The 24518-nt window shown below is 37.3% G+C and overlaps 1 protein-coding gene across 3 annotated transcripts in view; it reads left to right on the top strand.

The window, feature by feature from the left end:
- Window positions 1–540: 540 nt before the first annotated feature.
- Window positions 541–24518, top strand: part of CENPC (centromere protein C) — a 79369-nt gene continuing 55391 nt past the window's right edge. The window contains exons 1-6 of one of the 3 annotated variants that reach the window (XM_041726086.1): window positions 541–1487; window positions 5758–5804; window positions 11711–11781; window positions 12483–12577; window positions 18757–18835; window positions 23421–23706. In XM_041726086.1, coding sequence (XP_041582020.1) covers window positions 1224–1487; window positions 5758–5804; window positions 11711–11781; window positions 12483–12577; window positions 18757–18835; window positions 23421–23706 — 842 coding nt within the window. In that variant the 5' untranslated portion in view covers window positions 541–1223. The remainder of the gene's footprint in view (window positions 1488–5757; window positions 5805–11710; window positions 11782–12482; window positions 12578–18756; window positions 18836–23420; window positions 23707–24518) is intronic. The other 2 variants (XM_041726085.1, XM_041726084.1) reach the window with 2 other exon arrangements.

Below are 24518 nucleotides of genomic sequence, written 5' to 3'. Positions count from 1 at the left end.
TCTGTAGTCTGGTTGGCAAAACTTCTGCTAGATCAAATAAAAAAAACTCCATAATGACACCAGGCATTATTTATTGAATTCTTACTATATTCCAGGCATTTCATCTGGATATTAAAAGGAATTAATCCAGTATTTCTGTCTCTCTCTCTCTCTCTCACACACACACACACACATAGGGGACTTGAGAGAGTTTCAAGTGTCCACAATGGCAGAATTAGTGGAGTAGACTGGAACCCAGTCTGATCTCAGAGTTAACATATAACCTCTCTCCCCTACCAAAAGTAAATAAATAAAAACCCTAAAAAAAAAAAAACAACAACAACAAAAAAAAAAACAAACCACAAAAACCCTTAGCAGGTGATAACATTTGTTAAATCATTACAAGTCGAAAAACTTTCTTAGCTCAACTCTTGATTGACGGATTGAGTCAATAAGTATTTTGCTTAAAATTCCCAAAAGCAACTTTTTATTAAGTCACCAAAACAGAACACAAGTTTTATAGGATCATGGAACAGCCCAGTCTTCAGAGCATCGAATTCAGCTCTCCCATTCTATGTTATTAAGGAAACCCTTAGAACAGGCGCCACAACGTGCCCTGGATGACGTAACAGACGGCTGAGCAGATGTCCAGTCTCTTAATTAGGGCTCCTTTAAGGTCTTCATTGTACCTAAATGACATAGTTTTCGCCCAAGTCGCTTTTTGCCAGTGCTTCATGAAAAAGATCACCCACTTATTTGGAAAAAAAAAAACACATCGTCGTCATCATCATCATATTATCATCACTTTTTAAAAAGGCCTTATTTACGCGTGAGGGACACAGGAAGGCGGAGAAGCGCGCTGCACGCGGGACGCCCGGGCAGGGCCTCGACCCCGCGCCCAGGACCCGCCCCGCGCCGGAGGCCGCCGCCCACCCCCTGAGCCGCCCGGGCGCTGGCGGGGGCGGCGCGTGCGCACAGGGAAGCACTTTGCTCAGGTCTGCGCCAGCAGCTCTCATCCTTGCAGGTTTTATTTTCACTCCGACCTGAGCCCTCCGCGTGCTTCGCGGCGGGCTCAGGGGCAACAAAGGCTGCGGCGGAGACGGTCCCGCCTGGCAAGCGGAACCGCGGCCCTCGGCTCAGCCCGCCCCGGGCCGCTTCCTGGGCCTGCGGAGGGCGGGGCGGCGGGGACGGCCGGGAGGGGCGGGCCCCAACGGCTGAGCCGCGGGGGCGCGGCCCGTCTGCGCATGTGCAGACCGTTTCAAACGGCGGAGGCTGCTGGGTACCGCGCTCCGGAAGGGCCGAGCCAATGGCTGAGGCGTGTCGGTAGCGCGCTTGCCTGCCGCGGTTCCCTCGGGTTTGCCACCTCCCACCTGAAGGCCGCTCCCGGGCGGGGTCCGGCCGCTCTCCTCCCCGTGACCGGTCAGCGCCCGGCTTCTCGGAGCCCCGGCCCGCGGGGACTCCCGCCGCACCCCGGGCCGAGGGGGAACATGGCTGCCGCGTCGGGTCTGGTAAGTGCAGGCCCCTGCTTCAGGCGAACGGGAGCTGCGCCACTCCGGGCGGGGGACCCCCAGACGTCTGGCCGCTGCTGTGCCTTCTTGGAGTTAATTTCCTTGTATTGTTTCCTCAAAATGTCTTTTTTTTTTTTTGAATTTTATTATTCATGAGAGAGGCAGAGACACAAGCTGAGGGAGAAGCAGGCTCCGCGCAGGGAGCCGGACGTGGGACTCGACCCCGGGTCCTCAGAATCACACCCTGGGCCTGAGGCAGGCGCTCCACCGCTGCGCCACCCGGGCTGCCCTAAAAACATCTTTTAATTCTGGTTGTGATGGCATCTTTCTCTTAAGAGAATCTTGTGGTCCCCCCCCCCTTTTTTTTTGGCTTCACTCTACTTCTTAGGCCTCCAGCTAATTTTCCGTCCATAGAAGTATTGGGATACCTCAAAAGTCTGGACTTCCGGGTCTGCAGGAGCAGATTATGTGTAAGTTACGTCATTGATACAGTGTTCCAAGAGATTATGTGTAAGTTACGTCATTGATAGTGTTCCGAGAGATTATGTGTAAGTTACGTCATTGATACAGTGTTCCGAGAGATTATGTGTAAGTTACGTCATTGATACAGTGTTCCGAGAGATTATGTGTAAGTTACGTCATTGATACAGTGTTCCGAGAGATTATGTGTAAGTTACGTCATTGATACAGTGTTCCGAGAGATTATGTGTAAGTTACGTCATTGATACAGTGTTCCGAGAGATTATGTGTAAGTTACGTCATTGATACAGTGTTCCGAGAGATTATGTGTAAGTTACGTCATTGATACAGTGTTCCGAGAGATTATGTGTAAATTACGTCATTGATAGTTTTCCGAGAGATTATGTGTAAGTTACGTCATTGATACAGTTTTCCAAGGGACAGCTCCTAAAGAGGTGCTTAAGGCGGGAATGACTAGAGGGGCCCCCGGTGTGTGTGTGTCTCCGCACTCCCTTTGGTGTTCACTATTCCGTATCTCACACTTTGCTTGTGGTCACTATGTATTATACAACCCACAGCAGCCCCTGTCCTAGTGTATTTTCTCCTTTATCTCTCCTTTTTAAGAAAATCTTCATCCGTCATCCCCCCCCATTTATGTAAAGTTGTATGCTTGTATGCATGAAGATGTATGAAAGGATCCTACAGAGGGTACCTTTTACTGTGAGCACATAAACATTGTTTACATTAGGTGGGGTTTTAAAGAATAAAGCCATTTTTACTGGAGGAAGAGGAGGGGAATAAAATTTACCAAATGCCCACGGTTCCTTTTTTTTTTTTTTTTTAATTAAGGAGTTTTATTTTTTTTTTTTTTTAGAGCAGCTTTAGGTTCTTAGTAAAACTAAGAGGAAGGTACAGAGATTTTCCAAACCCACTCACCTGGACGCACACATAGCCTATCCTCAGTATCCTCCACTAAAGTGGTACATTTATTACAATTGATGAAACTACACTGACACATCATTATTACCCAAAGTCCGTCTTGGTGTTGTACATTTTGTGGGTTTGGACAAAAATTTAGTGATTTGTATATATCATTATGGTATCAGAGTGTTTTCACTGCCCTGTATATCCTTTGTGTTGTACCTACTTTCCCTCCCTGCACAGCTCTGGTAACCACTGATCTTTTTACCAACTTGATAATTTTGCTTTTTCCAGAATGTCATATAGTTGGAATCGACTTCTTTCATTATACATTTAAGGTTCCTTTATGTCTTTTCATGGCTTGGTAGTTCATTTTTTTCTTTTTTCTTTTTTTTTTTTTTAAGATTTTATTTATTCATGAGAGACATGGAGGGGGGAGAGAGAGAGAGAGAGAGAAAGAAAGAAAGAGCAAGCGAGCGCACAGAGACACAGGCAGAAGGAGAAGCAGGCTCTATGCAGGGAGCGTGACGTGGAATTTGATCCCGGGTCTCCAGGATCACACCCTGGGCTGAAAACAGCGCTAAACTGCTGAGCCACCTGGGCTGCCCAGTTCATTTTTTAGTGATGAATAATATTCCATTGTCTCAATGTGCCATGCTTTATCCATTCACCTAGTGAAGGACATCTGGTTGCTTTTAAGTTTTGGCATTTATAAATAAGGCTGCAGTAAACATCCGTGTGCAGGTTGTTGTATAGACAACTGTTGCGTGGACAACTCATTTGGGTAAATACCAAGCAGTTATTTCTAAGTATTTCTAAGACGATTTCTAAGTCATGGTAAGAGTCTGGTTAGTTTTGTAAAAACTACCAAACAATCTCCCAAAGTGGCTGTACTATTTTGCATTAAATAAATGAGTTTCTGTTGTGCCATATCCTTACCAGCATTTGGGTTGTCAGTGTTCCAGATTTTGGGTATCTCATTGTTTTATTTTGCTTTTGCCTGATGACATGATGTGGAGCATCTTTTCTCCACATCTGTACATCTTACATGTGGCATAAGGTCTTTGGCTCATTTGATTTTTTAATTTGGGTTGTTTGTTTTCTTATTGTTGAGTTTTAAGCATCCTTCCTATATTTTGGATAATAGTCCTTATCAGATGTGTCTTTTGCAAGTGTTTTCTTCCAGCCTGTTGCTTGTCCTTTCATTCTCCTTTTTAATTTTTTTTAAACTATGATCAGTGTTTATTTGGATCAATGTTGGCATGGATTTAAAATCTACGATTAATAATAATAGCATCAATGGTATTGTTAATAAACTTATTTTTTCAGTGTGATCTTTGCCTTTTATGAATTTCTTCTTTCTTGGAGATGTTGCTTTTCAGAATTTGAGAAGCTTAGACTGGTTGAAATTAGTCTCAGTTCTCATACTGACTGCATTTCTTGTTCTTCATGCCTCTAGTTAACCTTCTATAATCATTATCCTTGTATATCTCACCTTCAAGGAAAGACATTTTTATCTCCTAAGTTTTCAATCTTACTAATTTGGCATATCAAAAACATATCAAAAAAAGGTGTTTGGTGTATAGTGCACTAGGCAAGGCGCTGGGAAGAATATAAACTAGCTTAATGCAAAATCTCTGCTCTCAGGTTTAAAAAAATCTAATAGAGGTCTTCATCTTTTTTTCTTTAAGATTTTTAAAAAATTTATTTATTCATAGAGACAGAGACAGAGAGGCAGAGGCACAGGCAGAGGGAGAAGCAGGCACCATACAGAGAGCCTGACGTGGGACTCGATCCGGGGTCACCAGGATCTCGCCCTGGGCTGCAGGCGGCGCCAGACCTCTGCGCCACCGGGGCTGCCGGGTCTTCATCTTGTTGAATAATTCAATCCGAAAGCCTTTAGGAGGGGTCAAGCAAGCATGGTAGGGGGTCCCTACTAAAGATGGGAAGCTGCAGTGGCCCGAGCTGAGTGTCCGAGCCTGAGTGGAGTCTGGAGGGTGGCTCAGCTCAGGATGTTAGAGTGTGAGGGGGTTAAAAGAGTGTTTATGTGCGGTGGAGTCATTTATATTACACTGGGCCAACTAAAAGTGAGGCTCAGTAAATATTTGGTATTGGTAGTACATTTTAAAGTGTGCTGCTCATCCTATTACTACCCAATTTTCAACTAGAATTGATTTTACTATTAAAAGATAGGATCCTAAGTATCTCAGATATGTTCTTGACTTCCCAAATCAGCATGACTATATAGGTGTTTTATCATTTCTGTTGTTCCCAGTGATGGGGCTGTTTCCTTGTTGGAGTTAATGATTTTCTTTCTGGAAGCATTCTAGGATTTTTTTTATTCTCAATTTTTCAGAAATTTCACTATTATGTCCCAGGTATGGATCCTCTTAAATTTATCATGCTATTTATTCATGCCCTATAGATTTAGGAAATTTGATTGTGTATTTTCTCATAGTATGTCTCTTTGTTCATTCTGGAATAACAATTGGTCAGAAGTTGGACCTTCTGATTTTTGCATCTTCTTTGTTTTATTCTTTTTTCCATTTTCCACTTCCTCTTCATTTTTTGTCCTGTTTTTTTCCTCTCCCAGAGATATCCTTAGCTTTTTCATAATTATTGCTTTTTAAAATTTTAAGCCATCCTGTTTTTATATTAAGAGTTTTTCTTGGTCTCTAATTAGTGTTTATAGTATACCACTTTTGTTTTATGAGTTCAGTATTTCAAACTCTCTTGAAGGTATTAATTAGAGGTTTTTTTTTTTTTTTTTTTTTTTTAGTAGTGGATATGAAGTGATCCAAATTCCTTTTTATAGTAATATAATGGGCATTTGGCAAAACTTGCTGAATGAATATATTTTCACCAGTTTGATGATTCACTTTTCTTTTAGGATCATCTCAAAAATGACTATAGAAGAAGATTTTGCCGACCTTCCAGGTGAGTTATATATTTAAACTTTTTTTTTTTTTTTTTAAGATTTTATTTAGTTCTTCATGAGAGACACAGAGAAAGATAGAGGCAGAGACACAGGCAGAGGGAGAAGCAGGCTCCATGCAAGGAGCCAGATGTGGGACTCGATCCCTGATCCGGGATCATGACCTGAGCGGAAGGCAGATGTTCAACTGCTGAGCCACCCAGGCGTCTGTATATTTAAGCTTTTAAGGTCATTTTTATTTCCATTTTCAGAAAGTAATTTTTAAATGAAGAAGGGAAAAATTACTTCTGTCTAGCATAATGATTTCTGTGCCCACTGATTAAGTATAGTCTACTTAGTGATTTTTTATTAACAGAAATGTTAATGCAGGCAGTGTATTGACCCCAGTGGCGGTGAGAAGACAGAAATTTACCTGGTAAATTATGGATCAGGAAGAAGCAGTCTTAATTCTGACTAAATGACAGCCATGGGGAAAGCACTCTATAAAGTGGACTGAATGGTAGTATTACAAAGATGCAGCTTATTTGGTAGGGCTAAAAGAAAACGTGGGTGTACGTTATAGAAGGGCAATAGAAAACCTTTGTGGTGTGGAACTGTACAGATCTTGACTGATGGTGATATCTGGACCTACAGATGTGATCAGTTGCACAGTACTAAGTATGAACATAAACACAGTGAATACAGTTGATCCTTGAACAACTCAGGGGTTAGGATTGCTGACCCCTACACAGTTGAAAATTCTTGTATAATTTTTGACTCCCCTAAAACTTCTAACAGCCTACTGTTGCCTGGAATCCTTACCAATAACATAAATAGTCATCACATACTTTGTATGCTGTATATTATATACTGTATTCTACAATAAAATAGGCTAGGAAATAGGAAATGTTATTAAGAAAATCATAAGGAAGAGAAAATACATTTACAGTACTGCACTCTATTGATGCTGCAAGTTTATGTTGTCTGTTTACAAGAGGAATCATCTGTCATTATGTGCATATTAATGCATATGCATATCATTATGTGCATAGAGTCTTACAAGGTACAAAATACTGTAGATGTTATATATATTATTAGCAGTAGACATCAAATATGAAAAAATAATGTGGAAAAGAAATTCTTATTTATAGTAGGTATAGTAGGTAGTGATAAAAAAGCAGCAGTGTGATTGCTTTATGGTAGTGTATAATTGATACGATTGTTTCATGGTTATCTAGTCTGTACACTAATGAATGAATTGTTATGAAATTTTTATGGCATACAGTATTATAGTATGGAGTATGATATGGAGTTGGAAACATTCTTACACTTTTATAAAACCACTTACCTGTAATGAGAGATCTATTGTATGGTAATATAATTCTTTGAAAGGAACGTTGCAAGTCAGTACGATAACATGATTAATTTTATATTAAATATCATTCACCTTATGCCTATGTAAGGATAGGCTACCCACTTCCATGCAGTTTTGTGCATGATGTTCTACACAACAGATACTTAGACCATGATGATGACGATGACATAAAATGTCTCATACATTTCTTGCTATATAGTTACTAGATGTCACATGAAGACACATATACAGTGTATTTTAATTATATGGCATGCTAATTATTTACTATTCATTAAGTGGAAGTGTATCATCATAAAGATCTTCATCCTCCTCTTCTTCATATTGAGTAGGCTGAGGAGAAGGAGAAAGAGTTGAGATGATCTTCTTGTTTCAGGTGTGGCCGAAGCAGAAGAGGTGGACGAGGTAAAAGGGGAGGCAGGAGAGGCCGGCATACTTGGTATAACTTTATGCAAATACATCGTAATTTCTATCTGACTTTTGCGTTTTAATTTCTCTAAAATTGGTTTTATATGGTACCAGTCCTGCTGTTTACCTTAATTTGAGTGTCTGTATTCCTGTATCATAGAAGATCTATGTCATAAAAGAAGTCAAAAGCAGTTTTGAATAATTGGAACCGTCTATCAGATTGTCTAATGTCAATTTGTTTTGTGGCAGTGCTTCTACATCTTCTGCTACACCTTTTGGTACTGGTTTAGAAGTGCCGATCTCCATAAAGTCATCTTTTGATTCCTCTGGTGTGATATCTGTTAGCTCTTGAATTTCTCCAAGATCCTTATCTTAAAACCCTTCACCTCCCACCTTTTTCTTTTCTTTTCTTTTCTTTTCTTTTCTTTTCTTTTCTTTTCTTTTCTTTTCTTTTCTTTCTTTTCTTTTTTTTCTCTTCTCTTCTCTTCTCTTCTCTTCTCTTCTCTTCTCTTCTCTTCTCTTTCTTTTCTTTCTTTCTTTTTTTTCCCCCATATCCACCATCTCTTTCATGATTTTCTTGACTGGCTCTGTCATAAATCCTGTGAGGTCATGTATAACATCTGCACACAGTTTTCTCCAACAGGAATTTATTTGGGCTTGATGGTTTTCATAGTGTTCTCTATAACAATAATGGTATCTTCAATGCTGTAATCCTTCCAGACTTTCATAATGTTCTCTCTGTTGGGTTTCTGTTCCATAGTGTTGATAGTCTTTTCCCTAGAGAACCACGTGTAGTGAGTCCTAAAGGCCCTATCACTCCCTAATCTAGAGGCTGAATTAGACACATCATGTTGGGGCAAGTATACCATTTTGACTCCCCTTCAGTGTTGAACTCCTGGGGTTCTGGGTGGCCAGTGACATTGTTCAATATCAGAACTTTAAAAGACAGTCCCTTACTGGCAGAGTACTTACTGACTTTAGGGACAAAGCATGGATAGAACCAGTCCAGAAGAAGGCTTCTTATTGCCCAGCTATCTTGGTATAGTACAACCCCAAATCTGGCAGCTGGTGTTCTATCTTTTCCCTTTAAAACTGGCAGCTTTGTAGATAGTCCTGATTATAAACCTGTTTGCACAGAACAGTACAGTTAGCCTATCCTTCTTTGTCTTAAATCCTGGTGCTTGCTTCTTTTTCTTACTAATACATGTCCTTTGTGGCATTTTTTTTCTAGAATAGGAAAGTTTTCTCTGCATTAAAATGTTTAGGTAGATGTGTTTTCTCAGTGATTTCCTTTTTTTTTTTTTTTTTTAATAGATTTATTTGTTTTAGAGGGAGGGAGAGAGAGAAAGCATGAGCAGGAGGAGGGGCAGAGAGTGGGAGGCAAGCAGACTCGCTGTTGAGCAGTGAGCCTGATACAGGGCTGAATCCCAAGACCCTGAGATCATGACCTGAGCTAAAATCAAAAGTTGGATGCCCAACCGACTATCCAGGTGCCTCTTCAGTGATTTTTTTTTTTTTTTTTTTTTTGAGAGTGCGACAGTGGTGGGGGCAGTGGATAGGCAGAGGGGGAGAGAGAGAACTTTTTTTTTTTTTTTTTAAAGATTTTAGGCATTTATTCATGAGAGACATACAGAGAGAGGCAGAGACATAGGCAGAGGGAGAAGGTGACTCCCTCCAGGGAGGCCTTGTGGGACTCGATCCCAAGACCCCAGGATCACAACCTGAGCCAAAGGCAGACACTCAACCACTGCCCCACCCAGTGCACCAAGACAGAATCTTTTTAAAAATTTTTTTTTAAATTTTTTATTTATTTATGATAGTCACAGAGAGAGAGAGAGAGAGGCAGAGACACAGGCGGAGGGAGAAGCAGGCTGCATGCACCGGGAGCCCGACGTGGGATTCGATCCCGGGTCTCCAGGATCGCGCCCTGGGCCAAAGGCAGGCGCCAAACCGCTGTGCCACCCAGGGATCCCCCAAGACAGAATCTTAAGCAGACTCCACACTTCGTTCAGTGGTGCAGGGCTCAATCTTATGACCCTCAGGTTATGACATGAGCTGTGGCATTTGGGAATTCGTTTGCTGCCTCTTGTTTGGCAGAAGGTTCTTTTCCTATTATTTTAACTTTTTTAAAGCCAACTTCCATTCTGAATTGTCAAATCATCCTTTGCTGGCATTAAATTCTCCAGCTTTAGATCCTTCACCTTCCTTTTGCTTTAAGTTGTCATAATAGTCTTTGTTTTTTCTCAAACCATTATAGAGTCTTTATACCTTCCACATAAAAGCTGTATTTTCAGTATAAGATAGAAAGATATTTTTCAAAATGCAAGGTTTTGTACCTGCTGGTACAGCTGCAAAGATAACTTCACAAATTTCCTTTTCTTTTTTTTACAATAGTCCTTATGCTGTATTTATTTATCTTGAAATGGTAGGCAACCACAGCTGCAGACTTCAGTCTATGGTATATATCAAGTAATTCAACTTTTTCTTGTAATGTCATGACGTCTCTCTGTTTCTTGAGAGCACTTCCAGCATCACTAGTGGTACCTCATTGGATCCCCATGTGTTATTTAGGGTTTATGGTAATGGACTAAACATAATGAAAACTGGGAGAACTGCGAGAGATCACTTTTTACTGCAATACATGATTTATTGGAGAAGATGAATCCCTCGCTCAGAGATGATTAGTGTTAGATGACATTTTAAGGGGATTCTCACTAATACTTGAGCTCACCACAATAGCAGCAGGCAATAGTGGCAATAAAATTATTACAGTAGTATGGCATGCCCTACAGTTAATTTTATACAGTTATGATTTAATACTGTATCTTTGCATTTGTTTATATCTCTTGACTACAAATAGCACCATGTATGTTCTGTGTGTCTAAATTTTGATAAATTTTTATTTCTAATAGATTTGTATTTTATGGTAGTAAATGATAAAATAGACTAGTATCTACATGTATTTTATGTATTCATGACATACCTAACTTTTTGTTAAATTTTTTTCATATTCATAGGCTGTGTGGTTCATCTCTGGGTTTTTTCAAATTGTTGCAAATCTCCAAAAAATTGTGCTGTTTTATGTTTACTGAAAAAAAATCTATGTATGAGTGGACCCATGCAGTTCAAACCCGTATTGTTCAAGGGTCAACTGTATATGTAGAACTGGAGAAATCTAAATAAGATTAGTAGATTGTATTGATACCAGTGTCCTGGTTATGGTAGTATTGTATAGTTTTAAAAAATGTTACCACTGGGGGAAACTAAATAAAGTGAACAAGAGATTTCCTCTATATTATTTCTTATAATTGCTTGTGAAACTACAATTAAAATTTTATACTGATTCATAAGCTGCTGTTAAGGTTAATAATATTAAATCAAAAGTACATTTGAGAACTTGAAGGGAAGACTGTTACTTGGAACTGTTAGGACCAATGAACATAGAGGGTTTTTTTTTTTAATTTTTATTTTAAAAATATTTAATATTGAGAGATACAAAGAGGCAGAGACATAGACAGAGGGAGAAGCAGGCTCCCAGTGGGGGAGGGACCTGAGCCAAAGGCAAACAGTCAACCACTGAGCCACCCAGGTGCCCCCAGAGAGTTTTTCTTTTTTTTTTTTTTTTTTTTATTTATTTATGATAGTCACAGAGAGAGACAGAGAGGCAGAGACACAGGCGGAGGAAGAAGCAGGCTCCATGCACTGGGAGCCTGATGTGGGATTCGATCCCGGGTCTCCAGGATCGCGCCCTGGGCCAAAGGCAGGCGCCAAACCGATGCGCCACCCAGGGATCCCCAGAGAGTTTTTCTTAAAGAAGTGTTTTAGTACTGATTAAATTTGTTACAAAAAATTTATATTCTTTAGATATAGTAGTAGTCTAAAATGGCTTTAGATGTGGCTCCTTCCTAGATAACAAGGAATCTAATTGTTAATGGAGATAATGACATACTGCTTTCAGATATTTTTCTGGAAACTCTTGGACTCTCAAATACTTGTTTTGTCCTCAGATAGTAAAGATGATATTTTTCCATTAAGTAAAATAGCATTTTATAATGAGATATGAAATTTTCAAAGTAGATGGTAACACAAATAGCACATATCTTCTGGAAATGATGTGTAACATTTTCCCTTCATTCCTTCTTTTATTAGAGCCCCTGCCATTAATACGAAGGAAGGCCAGAACATACTGGAAATCTTACAAGACTGTTTTGAAGAAAAAAGTAAGGTGTCTTTGAGTTGGACTTTGATGGTTGGGTTGGATGAAAATATAAATTTGTCGTATTGATACTAAATTCAGCAAGTGTGTTCTTCTAACATTTAAATATAAGTAAAATATTTTCCCAGAAATTTTGAGTACACGAGGAATCCTTTATGTACCTTTTGTTATAATACAAACATGAGAATAATTTGTCATTTCTTTTAGTTCACACTAGATTCCTGTAGTGTGGGAGTCCATAAATAATTATTATACACAAAAGGAAGTATTTCATGTAATGGGAATAAATGTGCAGGGTTCTTAGGATCCCTAAGAGAGAATCTTTGATGATTTGCAGTTCTTCCTACAGAAACAGTGAATTATGGCAAAAACTTTTTGAAGTGCTGGTCAGCGTCAGAATGTATTGAAATAACAGAATAGATCAATCAAAGAAACAGACATAGAAAAAAAAAAGAAAGAAACAGACATAGATAGTGAAAAAAAATATTTCTTTTATATAAGCTCTGAAGAGCTGGTACACCATTTCTTCAGGAATGTTGTTTGCCTTTTTCAGTTCCTGATACCTTTTAGGAATACTTGAAGTGATGTCTGTACTTAATTTTTAACTGATTGTACTTAAAGAATCAACAAACTTCTTCACATTTCATGTAGTAACCAAAGGATTTGATAGCATATTTATTAAAATTTTTTTTTCTTTTTTAAAAGGTTTTGCTAATGATTTTAGCACAAATTCTACAAAATCAGTGCTTTTTTCAACACCTAAAATAGAAGACATTTGTATTCAGTCACCAAGCAAAGAGGTAAGTGAAAAAGAGAGCTAGTACAGCTTTAATATTTTAATGAATGAAGCGTTACACAATATAGTCATTCCTATTTTAGTTGTTTGTAAGTCTTATTCTTAAAAGGGAATCCTATATTCCCATTGACTTTTTTATAATTTAGAGATATTCTGTGAAAAACTTTTTTTTTTAAATGATTTTATTTATTTATTCATGAGAGACAGAGAGAGAGAGGCACAGACACAGGCAGAGGTAGAAGCAGGCTCCATGCAGGGAGCCCAATGCGGGACTTGATCCCAGGTCTCCAGGATCACACCATGGGCTGAAGGCAGCGCTAAACCGCTGAGCCACCTGGGCTGCCCTTCTGTGAAAGTTTTGACTTGACGTTTCCTGTGTTTGAAATCAGAGGTCTGGGTATAGAATTATCAAATCATAACACAATCATTTTTCACCTCTCCTAAAATAGTAGTTAAGTTAGATTTTTAGAAAAGTGGGCAGTGCTTAAGTTCTCAATTCAAGGTGGCAGATTTTGTTATTTTCTGAGAACCAAAGTTACTCGATTGCTATAAGGAGAATCAATCTTTTATAGATTATATTTTAAGAGGATAAGTTGACTTAACTGTACAAAAAGCGAACTTTCAAATAAAGTTTGTAAAGCTAATGAATAAAGACATGTTATTCAAAAGTACAGTACAAATTGGAGGGACAAAATATGTAGTGCTATAAATAACATTTACTATAAATTTCTGTAAACACTTAATTATACAATTGGTCCTTGAACAACACAGAGGTTAGGGTTGCTGACCCACCAATGCAGTTGAAAATCCACGTACAACTTTAGACTCCCCAAACACTTAACTACTAATAGTCTGCTATTGACCAGAAGCTTTACTGATAACATAAACAGTTAATGCATATTTTGTATGTTATAGGTATCATATACTATATTCTTAGAGTAAAGTAAGCTAGAGAGGCACTTGGGTGGTGCAATTGGTTAAATGACTGACTCTTGGTTTTGATCTCAGAGTCGTGAGATTGAGCCCCACATTGGGCTCTGCGCTCAGCACGGGATCTTCTTGAGATCCTCTGTCCCCTTCCCCTACCCCTCACCTGCTCTGTCTCTAAAATAGATAAATACATCTTGTAAAGAAAAATGAGCTAGAGAAAAAATGTTAAGAAAGTTATAAGGAAGAGGAAATACATTTATAGTACTACATTTATTACAAAAAATTGTGCATAAGTGGATCCTCACTTATTCAAGCCTTTGTTCACGGGTCAACTATATATAGCTTTTGGTTGCATGAAGATCCAGTTCTTTCAGAATTGAGAGATCTTTGTGGTAAATTATATAATACTGATTTTTTTTTTTTTTTTTTTTATAATACTGATTTTTAACAGTTGAATCAACTTTAAAATTTCTGGGATGTATTTGGTTTGGTCATAAAGTATTAACCTTTCTTTATTTGGTTTGCTAATATTTGAGGTATTTACATCTATGTTCAGGAACAGTATTATCTTTTATTTTCTCAGAATGTTCTTGTAGGGCTTTGGTATGAAGGTTATGCTAGAGGTTTCACTGCTAGGTAGGATGTGACAGATTGCAGTGGACCAACATTTCTTCTGTAAAAGCTAGTTAAAGAAAAAGAATGAAATGCAAATCCTATTTTTAGAGACATGGAGAGGTATGGAAAGAACAAAGGCTAGATAAATTTCCAAAGAGAAGAATCTGGAAGATGAGTTGATGATTATTAGTCATTTTCTTTCCTGAGAGTATTGGCTCATTTGGTGCAAAAGCTGAGGATTTTATGCTGGCCCACACAGAAAGAGTCTACTGTGGGAAAGGACCACTTTTGTCAGCTATGCTGGAATGGCATGACAAGCTGGATCCCAGGGATATTCCAAATGGCTAGGCCCTTTTCCTTTAGAGAACATTTGTAAGTTCTGGGGGTGGTACAGAATCCTGGGCCAGAAAAATGGAGTGAAATATATAGTCTTTCTATGCTAAGAAGGGAAAATCCTGTAATGGGAAAAGGTCCCACCACAAGTAGGCATTTGCCATATTTTGAAGCAGTTGGAAGTAAGAGGCTAAAAAGTTGAACAAGAACCCCCAGAGGACGAGACTGAATGTCTCCCAGTATTTCTAAGGTGACTCTCCTGGCTCTCAGTTTCCCAGAAGACCTCATTCTCAAGAACAGAGCAGACTACAAATAGACTGAGTCTCACTACAGTTTCATCCCAGACTGACCCAGCTCAGTCCTTGAGAGTGGGAATCTGTTCATTTCAATCCAAGCTGCCTAAAAGGAGATAAAGTTTCTTTTTACCCTATAGAAAGATTTTGGGAACTCTATTAACTTTTTAAAATTAAGCTTTTAAGATAATTATAGATTTACAAGCAGCTATAAGAAATAAAGGGTTGCAAGCCTATGTACTTTTACCTAGATTCCTCTAAAGATAATGGTCTTGCAAAACTGTAGTTGGAGTATCACAACCAGGGTACTGACATTGATACAGGCAAGGTATGGAACAATTCCATCACTACAGGACCACTATAGCAACACTTTTCTCTGGCCCTAACCCCCTCCTTAACCCCTGAAACCTCTAATCTATATTTCTACAATTTTGTTATTTTGAGAATGTTAGTTACATGGAGTTATATGTGTATAACTTTCTAAAATTGATTTTTCCACTCAGGATAATTCTTAGGAGATTTATGCAGGTTTTTGTGTGTATCAGTGATTTATTTTTTTTTATTGTTGAGTGATATTTTATGGTGTGGTTGTACCATAGCGTGTTTAACCGTTTGTGCACCTGTTTCTAATTTATCATGAGTTTCTGTGGCAAAATTATAAATATCTTCTTAGTGTATGTAGACTCATCGAGTAATTTGTCATTTTCAGTTTTTTTCCTGAAATGTCCTTTCTACATCTCTCTGCTCTTTGTTTTTTGCTCTTGACTACCCTTAGGCCTGTGAGATAGGTGTTGCCATGTGATTTTCCTTTATTATCCAGAGAGTCCCTTCTCTTTTCTCTAGTAATGCAGTTCATATTTCTTGGATTCCAAATACTCCCTTTTTTCTTGCCCTCTCTGTTTTTATTGGGCCTCCTCATTTAGTTGCTTCCTGATAATTTAAGACCTTAAAAATTTGAAAATACCATGATTTTATGTGCATGATGGGTAATTTGAGTGAGTACAGAATTCTAGGTTGGAAACTATTTTCCCTCAGATTTTTAAAGACATATTCTATTTTCTTTTAGGCTTCTCTTCCTGTTGAAAATACCATTCTGATTCCTTGATCCTTTGTGAGTCACTGTTTTTTAATCTTTGCAGGCTTTTAGGATCTTGTCATCTGCTTTTAGTTACTTGAAATTTCATGATATTCCTTGATGTTAGATTTCTTTAACCCTTCTTATTAAGATTTCTTTTTACAGTTTGTTTCCTGCAAGTACCTTTTTTGTTTACCTTCTTTGTTGCCTTTTTATACTAGAGCCTTTTTTTCAGATGTCTAGTGAATCTTAGTGGTCTCTTCATATTTAAGAGTGGAAACCTAAAATGGTGGTTGGAAGTTCTATTTTTGTAGTAAAATTTGTGCCTTGGTAGATTTTACTGTGCTGTGATCTGTCTGGGCCATGTCACTGTAGATGTCCAGGTGTTAATAATAATCTACAGACTTTTTAAACTTGGCTTGATAGGTTTTTCAGACAAATCTCTCCTGCTTCGAAGTCTGGTAACTACAAATCTTCTCAGCCAGGTGGGGCAGAGGGAAGGTACATTTTGAATGCTTTCACTTAATAACTCTGTTTTTACTCTTACCTTCAGCTGTGTCTGAGTCTAGAGGCTCTCCAATTCTGGGACTCAAGACAGTAAACATCTAATATGCCAGAGTTGGGAAAGGAAAGACTATGACCCTGGCTGCTTCCTATACATACTTTTAACAACTCTTTTGTTTGTAAGTCCCAGTTGGAACCTCTCTTTTAGAGGTGCCTTGTATGTTGAATTAATGATCTTAAGGGTTTCTCCATAAACATAAATCTGTATCCTGTGCTTTCTCCATTGCTAGCATGTTTCTGCTCTCTCTGGACTGATTACTTGCTGCTGATCTGCTTTCCAACTGAAGAAAAATTGGTTGACATGTCCCATGTAATCCCTTCTCTTTTCATACTTCTGGGTTTGTACATTTTAAAAAAATCCTAATGAGCTTTTAAGAGGAACAAAGTATAGTGAAAGTTTGCTTTTGTTTTCTTTATGTAATTGAGTTCCATAGTATATTCACTGAACAGCAGTGCAGTGGCTTCCTCATTTATATATTTCCATATTGGTAGATTTTTAGGTTGTTTCCATCAATTCATTATTACAGTGATGTAGTGATGTGCATCTTTTGTTCATGCCTCCTCATGCACATGTTGTAAACTGAAGTTTCTAGGATATGCACATTTCAGATGAAATTGTTAAATATTGGGACGCCTGGGTGGCTCAGTGGTTGAGCGCCTGCCTTAGGCCCAGGGCGTGATCTTGGAGACCTAGGATTGAGTCCCACATCGGACTTCCTGCATGGAGCCTGCCCTCTGCCTCTCTCTCTGTGTCTCTCATGAATAAATAAATAAAATCTTAGAAAAAAAATTCTTAAATATTTTCAGTTTTTTCTGCAAGATGCTTTACCAGTTTTTTCCCCCATATGCAGTATATGAATGAGATTTCCCTTTTCTAGATTTTTAAAATTTATGACGATATATTTCAGATTTACAAAAGAAAATATGCATTATGTAAAGCATTAAAAATAATATAAATGAACATTTACGTACCCATCCCTCAATGTAAGAAATATCCATACTTCAGCATCAGTGTGTCCCTTTCTGATCCTGTTCTTCAGCCTCTCCTCCCTGCACAGAGGTGACCACTATCTTGAATTTTCTGTTCATCGTTCCCCTCCTTTATTTTATAATTTTACCACATAATGGGTGTGTTGCTGACATTTGTTCAGCACTTTCTCCCCTACCTCTGACAGGTCCCATTATCATCCACATGTTGGTGCTTCACTAGAAGGACTCCTGAAACTCATCATATAGTTGTACTTGTGACTGAGATTTATTATAGGCATATAGTCAGGATATACAGCCAGATCAGGAAAGGAAAAAGACACACCAGGCAGTCTGGAGGAACTATGTCAAGGGTACCTGTGGGGATCACAGAAAACGTGTTGCTTCCAGCAGTGAAATGTGTACAGTCTTTCTGCTCAGGGAAGCTTTCTGAGGCTTACCCCATTTTTATTAGGGACTGGTTACATAGGCACTCTCTGCCCACCCAAATCCTGTTCTCTCTGAAGAAAAAAAAGCAGATGTTCACTGTAAATCACATTTTTATACATTCTAAGCAGCTTGCCTAGTAGGCACAACCTTATGATTTGGTAATGGGGGAAACATTCTGAAAGCCAAGTCCCCAGTTGCCAACCAAGGACTGCCCTGTGAACTGCTTTAAATGATCAGGCCTGCTATGTTAATTCCTCCATTGAGTGAATCTCTAAAATATATGTATTTATATATATATATACATGTATATATACATGTATATATATATATATAAATATAGTTTCACATGTATCTACTTTGAACTTTATGTAAATAGGACTGTGACAAACTTCTATGACCTCATTTTTTTTTCATGGTTAACTGTCATTTATTTTTATTGCTGTATCTTAGTTAATTTCATTGTTGAATGTATGATGTTATAGGACTGTACCATAATTTACCCAGTTTACTATCAGAATAGTTCTTTGTTATCCAGAGCAGCATTGTTTTTTATTTTGTTTTGTTTTGTTTTTTCCAGAGCAGCATTGTTTCTGTGTTAGGTTATTTGAAATTTCAACTTTACTAGATAATGCCACATTGTTTTTTCTTTCTTTCTTTCTTTCTTTCTTTCTTTCTTTCTTTCTTTCTTTCTTTCTTTCTTTCTTTCTTCTTCTTTCTTTCTTTCTTTCTTTCTTTCTTTCTTTCTTTCTTTCTTATTCTTTCTTTCTTTCTCTTTCTATTCTTTCTTTCATTTCTTTCTTTTCTTTCTTCCACATTGTTTTCTAAAGTAGTTAAGTATACAACTCTACCAGCTGGTTTATTGTTTTTAAACACTTGCTTTTTTTTCCAATTTAAAAAACAAATGTATTTAATCAGAATTACTAATTTTTATTAGATCTAATGTTGTATATCTCTTAGGCTCAGTGCCAGAAATCTCATCTGAGGTCAGTTCCAGTTTCTTCAAGGAAGAAAGAAAGTGAAGGTGTCAACAGATCAGGTTGGTGCCATCTCCATGGATGTTATTTGCTTAGACATTTAAAAGGAGATTTTGAAGGTGTCACGTGTATTGGCTTGAGTGATAGGTTCACGGGTCAGCGTAGACAGAGTGGTCAGTGTTTTGTTTTTTTAAACACGAATAATACGCTTTGAATATTCCTTTGTTTTAGTGGTAAGAACATTGATTATTAGGATATGGTAAGAGACATTAAATAAAAATTATTGCATAGACTGTACTTTTAAGACTTTTCAAATACATTAGTCTCCCTCCCCTCTCCCCCCCAACCAATGAATATTAAATCACACAGTTCTATGGGTCAGGAATTGAGAAGCAGCTTAGATAAATGGTTCTGCGTGAAATTTTTCATGAGGTGTCAGTCAAGATATTGGTCAGTGTTGCAGTCATCTGAAGGCTTAATGGGGGATAGGGATATATTTCCAAGATGACTCATGTGGGGCTAAGATGCAGGCAGGAAGTCTTAATTCCTTCTCACATGGACCTTTTCATGGGCTTCTTGAGCATTTTTTTTTTTAATTGAGATATGTGACATGTAACATGTTAGCTTCAAGTATATAACATTCAATATTTGCATATACATGGTTAGTGTCCTTTTTTTTATCCTTTTGTTCATTTCCTTTTATTAGATATATGTGCTGCAACTTTTAAAAGTTGGTTTACATTTTTTCAAATCAGAAAAATTTTGCTCATTTGAAGTAAGCCTCAAAGATTAAAAAAGTAAAGCTACTAATTGTTATTTCCATTGTCCTGCTGAGGTAACCTTTGAATGAAAACATATATAAATGTATGTGTGTGTGCACAGAAGAGGTTGTACAGTTCAGAAGAGGTTATACAATTTTTTTTTTACACTAGCAATGTGGGAAAGTACTTTTTACCTGATAGATTATTTGCTTTTTTTTTTTTTTTTTTTTTTTTTTTGCCAGTTTGATTGGTATTACATGATCTCATTGTCACTCTAAAATATCTGATATCCAGGGAGTGCCTGAGTGGCTCAGTTGGTTGAGTGTCTACTCTTGGCTCAGATCATGATCCCAGCATCCTGGGATCAAGCCCCACATTGGGCTCCCTGCTCAGCGGGGAGCCTGCCTCTCCCTCTCCCTCTGCTGTTCTTCCTGCTTGTGCTCTCTGCTCTTTTTTCACTCTGTCTGTTAAATAACTAAAATATTTTTTAAAAAAGATATCTGTGATATCCATTGCATTTGAGTACTTTTTAGTTTATTTTTTGGCTATTTGAATTTCCTTTTATCTGAGTTGGCTATTCATATCCTTTTACGTTAGTTTTTTCTTGTTAATGAGAGGTCTTTGAATTGAGTATCTATATCTGTTGATCTGTGATTTGTGTGAGAGGTGTTTGCCTTTCCAATGATCCCTTGACTTTTACAGATTTTGTTTTATAGTATCTTAAACCATATGGTGAGTAAGATTTTTAATTTTAATTGTCAAATTTGTGACTTCTATAGTTTTTGACCTTCTTGTTTTGGTTAAAAGGTCTATCTTATTCTAATGGTAGAGTAGAGTCTTAGATTTTCATCTTTTTTTTTTAAGTTTTTATTTAAATTCCAGTTTGTTAACATACAGTGTAGTATTAGTTTCAGATGTACAATATAGTGATTCAACACTTCCATACAATACCTGGTGCTCATCAAATCCCCATCACCTATTTCACCCATCCCCCAACCCACATCCCCTCTGGTGACCATCAATTTGTTCTCTATAGTTAAGAGTCTATTTCTTGGTTTTCCTCTCTCTCCCCTTTCCCCCCCATATGTTCATTTGTTTCTTAAATTTCACATATGAGTGAAATCATAGAGTATTTGTCTTTCTCTGACTGATTTATTTACTTAGTATTATACTTTCTAGATCCATCCATGACTACATTTTGTTTTGTTCATTTATCCACTGATGAATATTTTGGCAGTTTCCACTTTTTGCTTATTCACTGCTGTGAATGCAAGTGTACAGATACCTCTTGCAATCTCTGCTTTCAATTCTTTTGGAGACATACACAAAAAAGAAATTATTGGATCACACAGTGATTGTATTTTTAACTTTTAGGGGAACCACTAAACTGTTTTTTATAGTGGCTGCCTCATTTCTACATTTCCACCAGCAGTGTATAAGGGTTCCAGTTGCTCCACATCTTCAACAATACTTTCTTTTTTTTTTTTTTTTTTTTATGTGTGTGTTTTGTTGATAATAGCCATCCTAATGGGTATGAAGTTGTATCTCATTGTGATTTTGATTTGTTCATCATTGTTATTAGGAATTTTTTTTTGTCATTAGGGAATTTTAAATTAATAATTAGATACCACTGCACACTGTAAGAATGGCTAAATCCAAAAAACTGGTTCTTCTTTGTAACTCATTTTTTTGAGAGTTTGTCTTTTTATTTGTTTCAGGAGAGTTTGTAGTTGATTGTTAAAACATTTTTATGATGGATATTTTAAAATTCTTATTAAATAATTTTAACATTTGATTCATCTTGTTTATTTGTGCCCATTGATCATATTTTTCTTGTTCAGGTTGTGCTTTTCTGAGTTTTGGTATGCTCCATCATTTTGATTGTATTCTTGACATTTCGGTTAATGTTTTAGGAAACTCTTGATTCTATTTAAATCTTTTGTTATAGAATACAGTTGCCTTGTTTTGGTTTAATGTGTAGGTTATTGCTTGCTTCTGTGGATTTTATTTCCAGTGGTAGTTAAGTGTTTAGAGTCCTAACAGTGATATTTTGGTCTGTTTCATTTCCTGATGCTGCTGAGATTCCCGCTCAGTTCTTGCAGGTGCTGTGTCAGATGAATGGAAGATGTTTCAGAGTACCCCATGTCCTTATTCACTCAAGTGAGGGTTGGGGTCAGAAACTATTGAGATTGGATCTTCTTAAATGACTGGGTAGAGGACAATATGGGGGGGCGGTGTAGGGTTTTCTTAAGTTCTTCCTGCCTCAGGTTAGACTGCCCATAGAGGCCCCCATGTGAAGTAAGGCCTCGGCTGTTGATACTAACAGTGGTTCAAAATGTCACCTTGGTCTGTGCAGCAGTGGCTGGGAAGGTCAAAAGTTTCACTTCTCTGCAGCCATTTGTGGATCATTTGGCCTGCTATCCTTGATTGTTGAAGTGGAGACTGGGTTGGTCCAGGGACAAGGTTAGTTAGCCTAGGACTTTGCTCTTTTACTACTGCTGTCCTGTATAACTTACAGAGTGGGACCTGGCATGGCCTGAGGCTTTGCTGCTTTTACAAGGCCACTATAGAATGGAGTATTTAGTGGGTTAGGTTGTGGAATTAAGAGTTGGGGCTCCCTGCTGGAGGTCCTTGTTGAGTTTCCCTTCTTCAAGTCTTTTGGCCAGAGAATGGAGGATTTTTTCCCCTATGCCTGTTGGTGGTTCTGGGTTGCATACCTCTAGAATCCAGTCTAGGGGGGTATATGGGAGATAAAAGGACAACCTAAAGGATTCACCATATTGTCTTTTGTTGCTTAAAGCTTGAGGTTCCTAGCAAATACACCTTTTTCTTTCCAGCTTTTAGAGTTCTGTTATTGTTGTTGGATAGATAATTACCAGGAATTTAGTTTAGTTGTATTTAGAGGGAAAAGCAGAGAAAACTGAGTATACTGTCTTGTTCCATAACCTTCTAAAAGATGTTTTTTGATTGTATTTAAAGTTTTTAATCTTTGCTTTTTTAAAAAATTAATTAAGTAATTAAGTAATTTATTTTTGAGAGGGAGAGAGGCAGAGTGCGTGGGGTTCAGGGAGAGAGAGGCAGAGGGAGAAGGAGAGAGAAACCCAAGCAGATTTCGCTATATGCTGAACCAAATGTGGGACTTGATCTCACCACCCTGAGATCATGACCTGAGCTGAAATCAAGAGTTGAATGCTAAACCAACTGAGACACCCAGGTGCCCCTGATCTTTGCTTTGTAAGAGTGTGAATCAGTACAAATACTCCCCAGCAGTTCTACTTTTTCTTTGATATTTGAAGGTATAAGGCTAAGAGAATATGTATGCTCTTTATATGTATATAAAGGTACATGTATATATGTATGTGTATATATACACACACACAAATATTCTTTTACATATAAAAATATTTTTACATATGTACCTTTACATATACTTACACACAAATCTTATATATCTCTGCATATATCTATTATGGCTCTGTAAGTGTATATATCTGTATATGTGGTTATCTGGCTGCCATAGTTTACTGACTTTTAACCTAAAAATCGAATCTCATAATTTCTCTAGCATTACTTCATTATTTTAACTGCGTATAGATTTATTCAAATCTTGAGTAAATTGACTATCCATATAATTGTGAATTTTCTGTTTGAGAATTTTTGCCATTTCAAAACTTCAGAGCAAGGAGCAAATATATCTTTATATTCATTGATTTCGTAAATTAGAACTTGTAAAGCACTTACATATTTTAATCATAGATCTTTGATTATAAACTTAATGAACTGTGAGTCTTCTGAAAACTATTTGTAATTATTGCTATTGAATTTTAAAACACATTTTGTTCTAATATTTGAAAAATTTTAATATCTTCATATAATTTTCTTCTAGCTCAAGACCATGAAGTTCATCAGCAAATTTTGGCAACTGATGTTGGTTCTAAAAATACACCTGGCTTAAGAAGAACGTCAAGTAAAAAACTCAGAGATCACCACAGTGAAGCCAGTGAAAAATTTCACTTATCTGTTGGCTCACCTTTAGTTCTTTTGGATGCAAAAGCTTCTGTATTGCAAAATGCTATTCCATCTGTGGCCCAAAAGAGAGAGACCTACACTTCTGAAAATTCAGTAAATACATCGCCTTCAAGTACAGAAATTTCTCTTAAAACCAGAAAAAGGTAAATTTTTACCTATTCAAATAATAATGTGAATCCTACTTTGAAAATTTTGTTATTTATTTTTAATGTATTTTATAGTAAGTATTGAGGAATCTTAACATGAGAAGAGCATAACATACATCAGTTTATATTCAGTTTATATTTGATACAGAAAGCTTAAGGTATGCTTCAGGGAAGTTTGTGGGTAAACATTTCTATAGGCTGGAAAAAAAAGTATTTTCTTCTGATAATATGTTTTCTATAACTTCCTAAGAGTATTTTCTCTGTGTCATTTGTAATTACAGTGGTAGGTATGTGTTGGGTCATTTGTAGGGTAGCAGAAGGTAAGTATTTTGAGGGTAAATTGTGGTAAATTTATGTCTGTTTCTTGGGGCTTTCATTTTGGCCTTTAAGAGGCAAAGTAGATCATTCAAAGTCCTTTGCTACTGGGTACCTTTGCAATGAGTGTAACTGTCTGCCTAGTGTCTTGTGTAATTCTTGGAGCCAAGGAGTTAAGTACATTCTAAGATTTTGCTATTCAAAATATTCTGTGGCTCAGGATCAAGAACAGTGAATGCATTATCTGGCAGTTTTTTAGAAATACAGAATCTCAAAGCCTACTCTAGACCTACTGAATCACAATCTATATTTTGGTAAGATTCTTCAGATTATTCAAAATCTCATGAAATGTTTGAGAACTATTCCTCTAAGATACAGATTTCCTTGGTCTATCTCTTACTTTTTTCCATTGACAAATAAGAAATGTAATTTTCTTTGTATATTTTAAGAGATTACAGATCAGAACGTGGAGATTTTAAAGGCCTAGTAGAAAA

The sequence above is a fragment of the Vulpes lagopus genome, chromosome 12 (genome assembly GCF_018345385.1).
Source record: "Vulpes lagopus strain Blue_001 chromosome 12, ASM1834538v1, whole genome shotgun sequence".
NCBI lineage: Eukaryota > Metazoa > Chordata > Mammalia > Carnivora > Canidae > Vulpes > Vulpes lagopus.
Note: the sequence above shows the minus strand (reverse complement) of the source record. Positions and strands in the feature narration are given on the sequence as shown.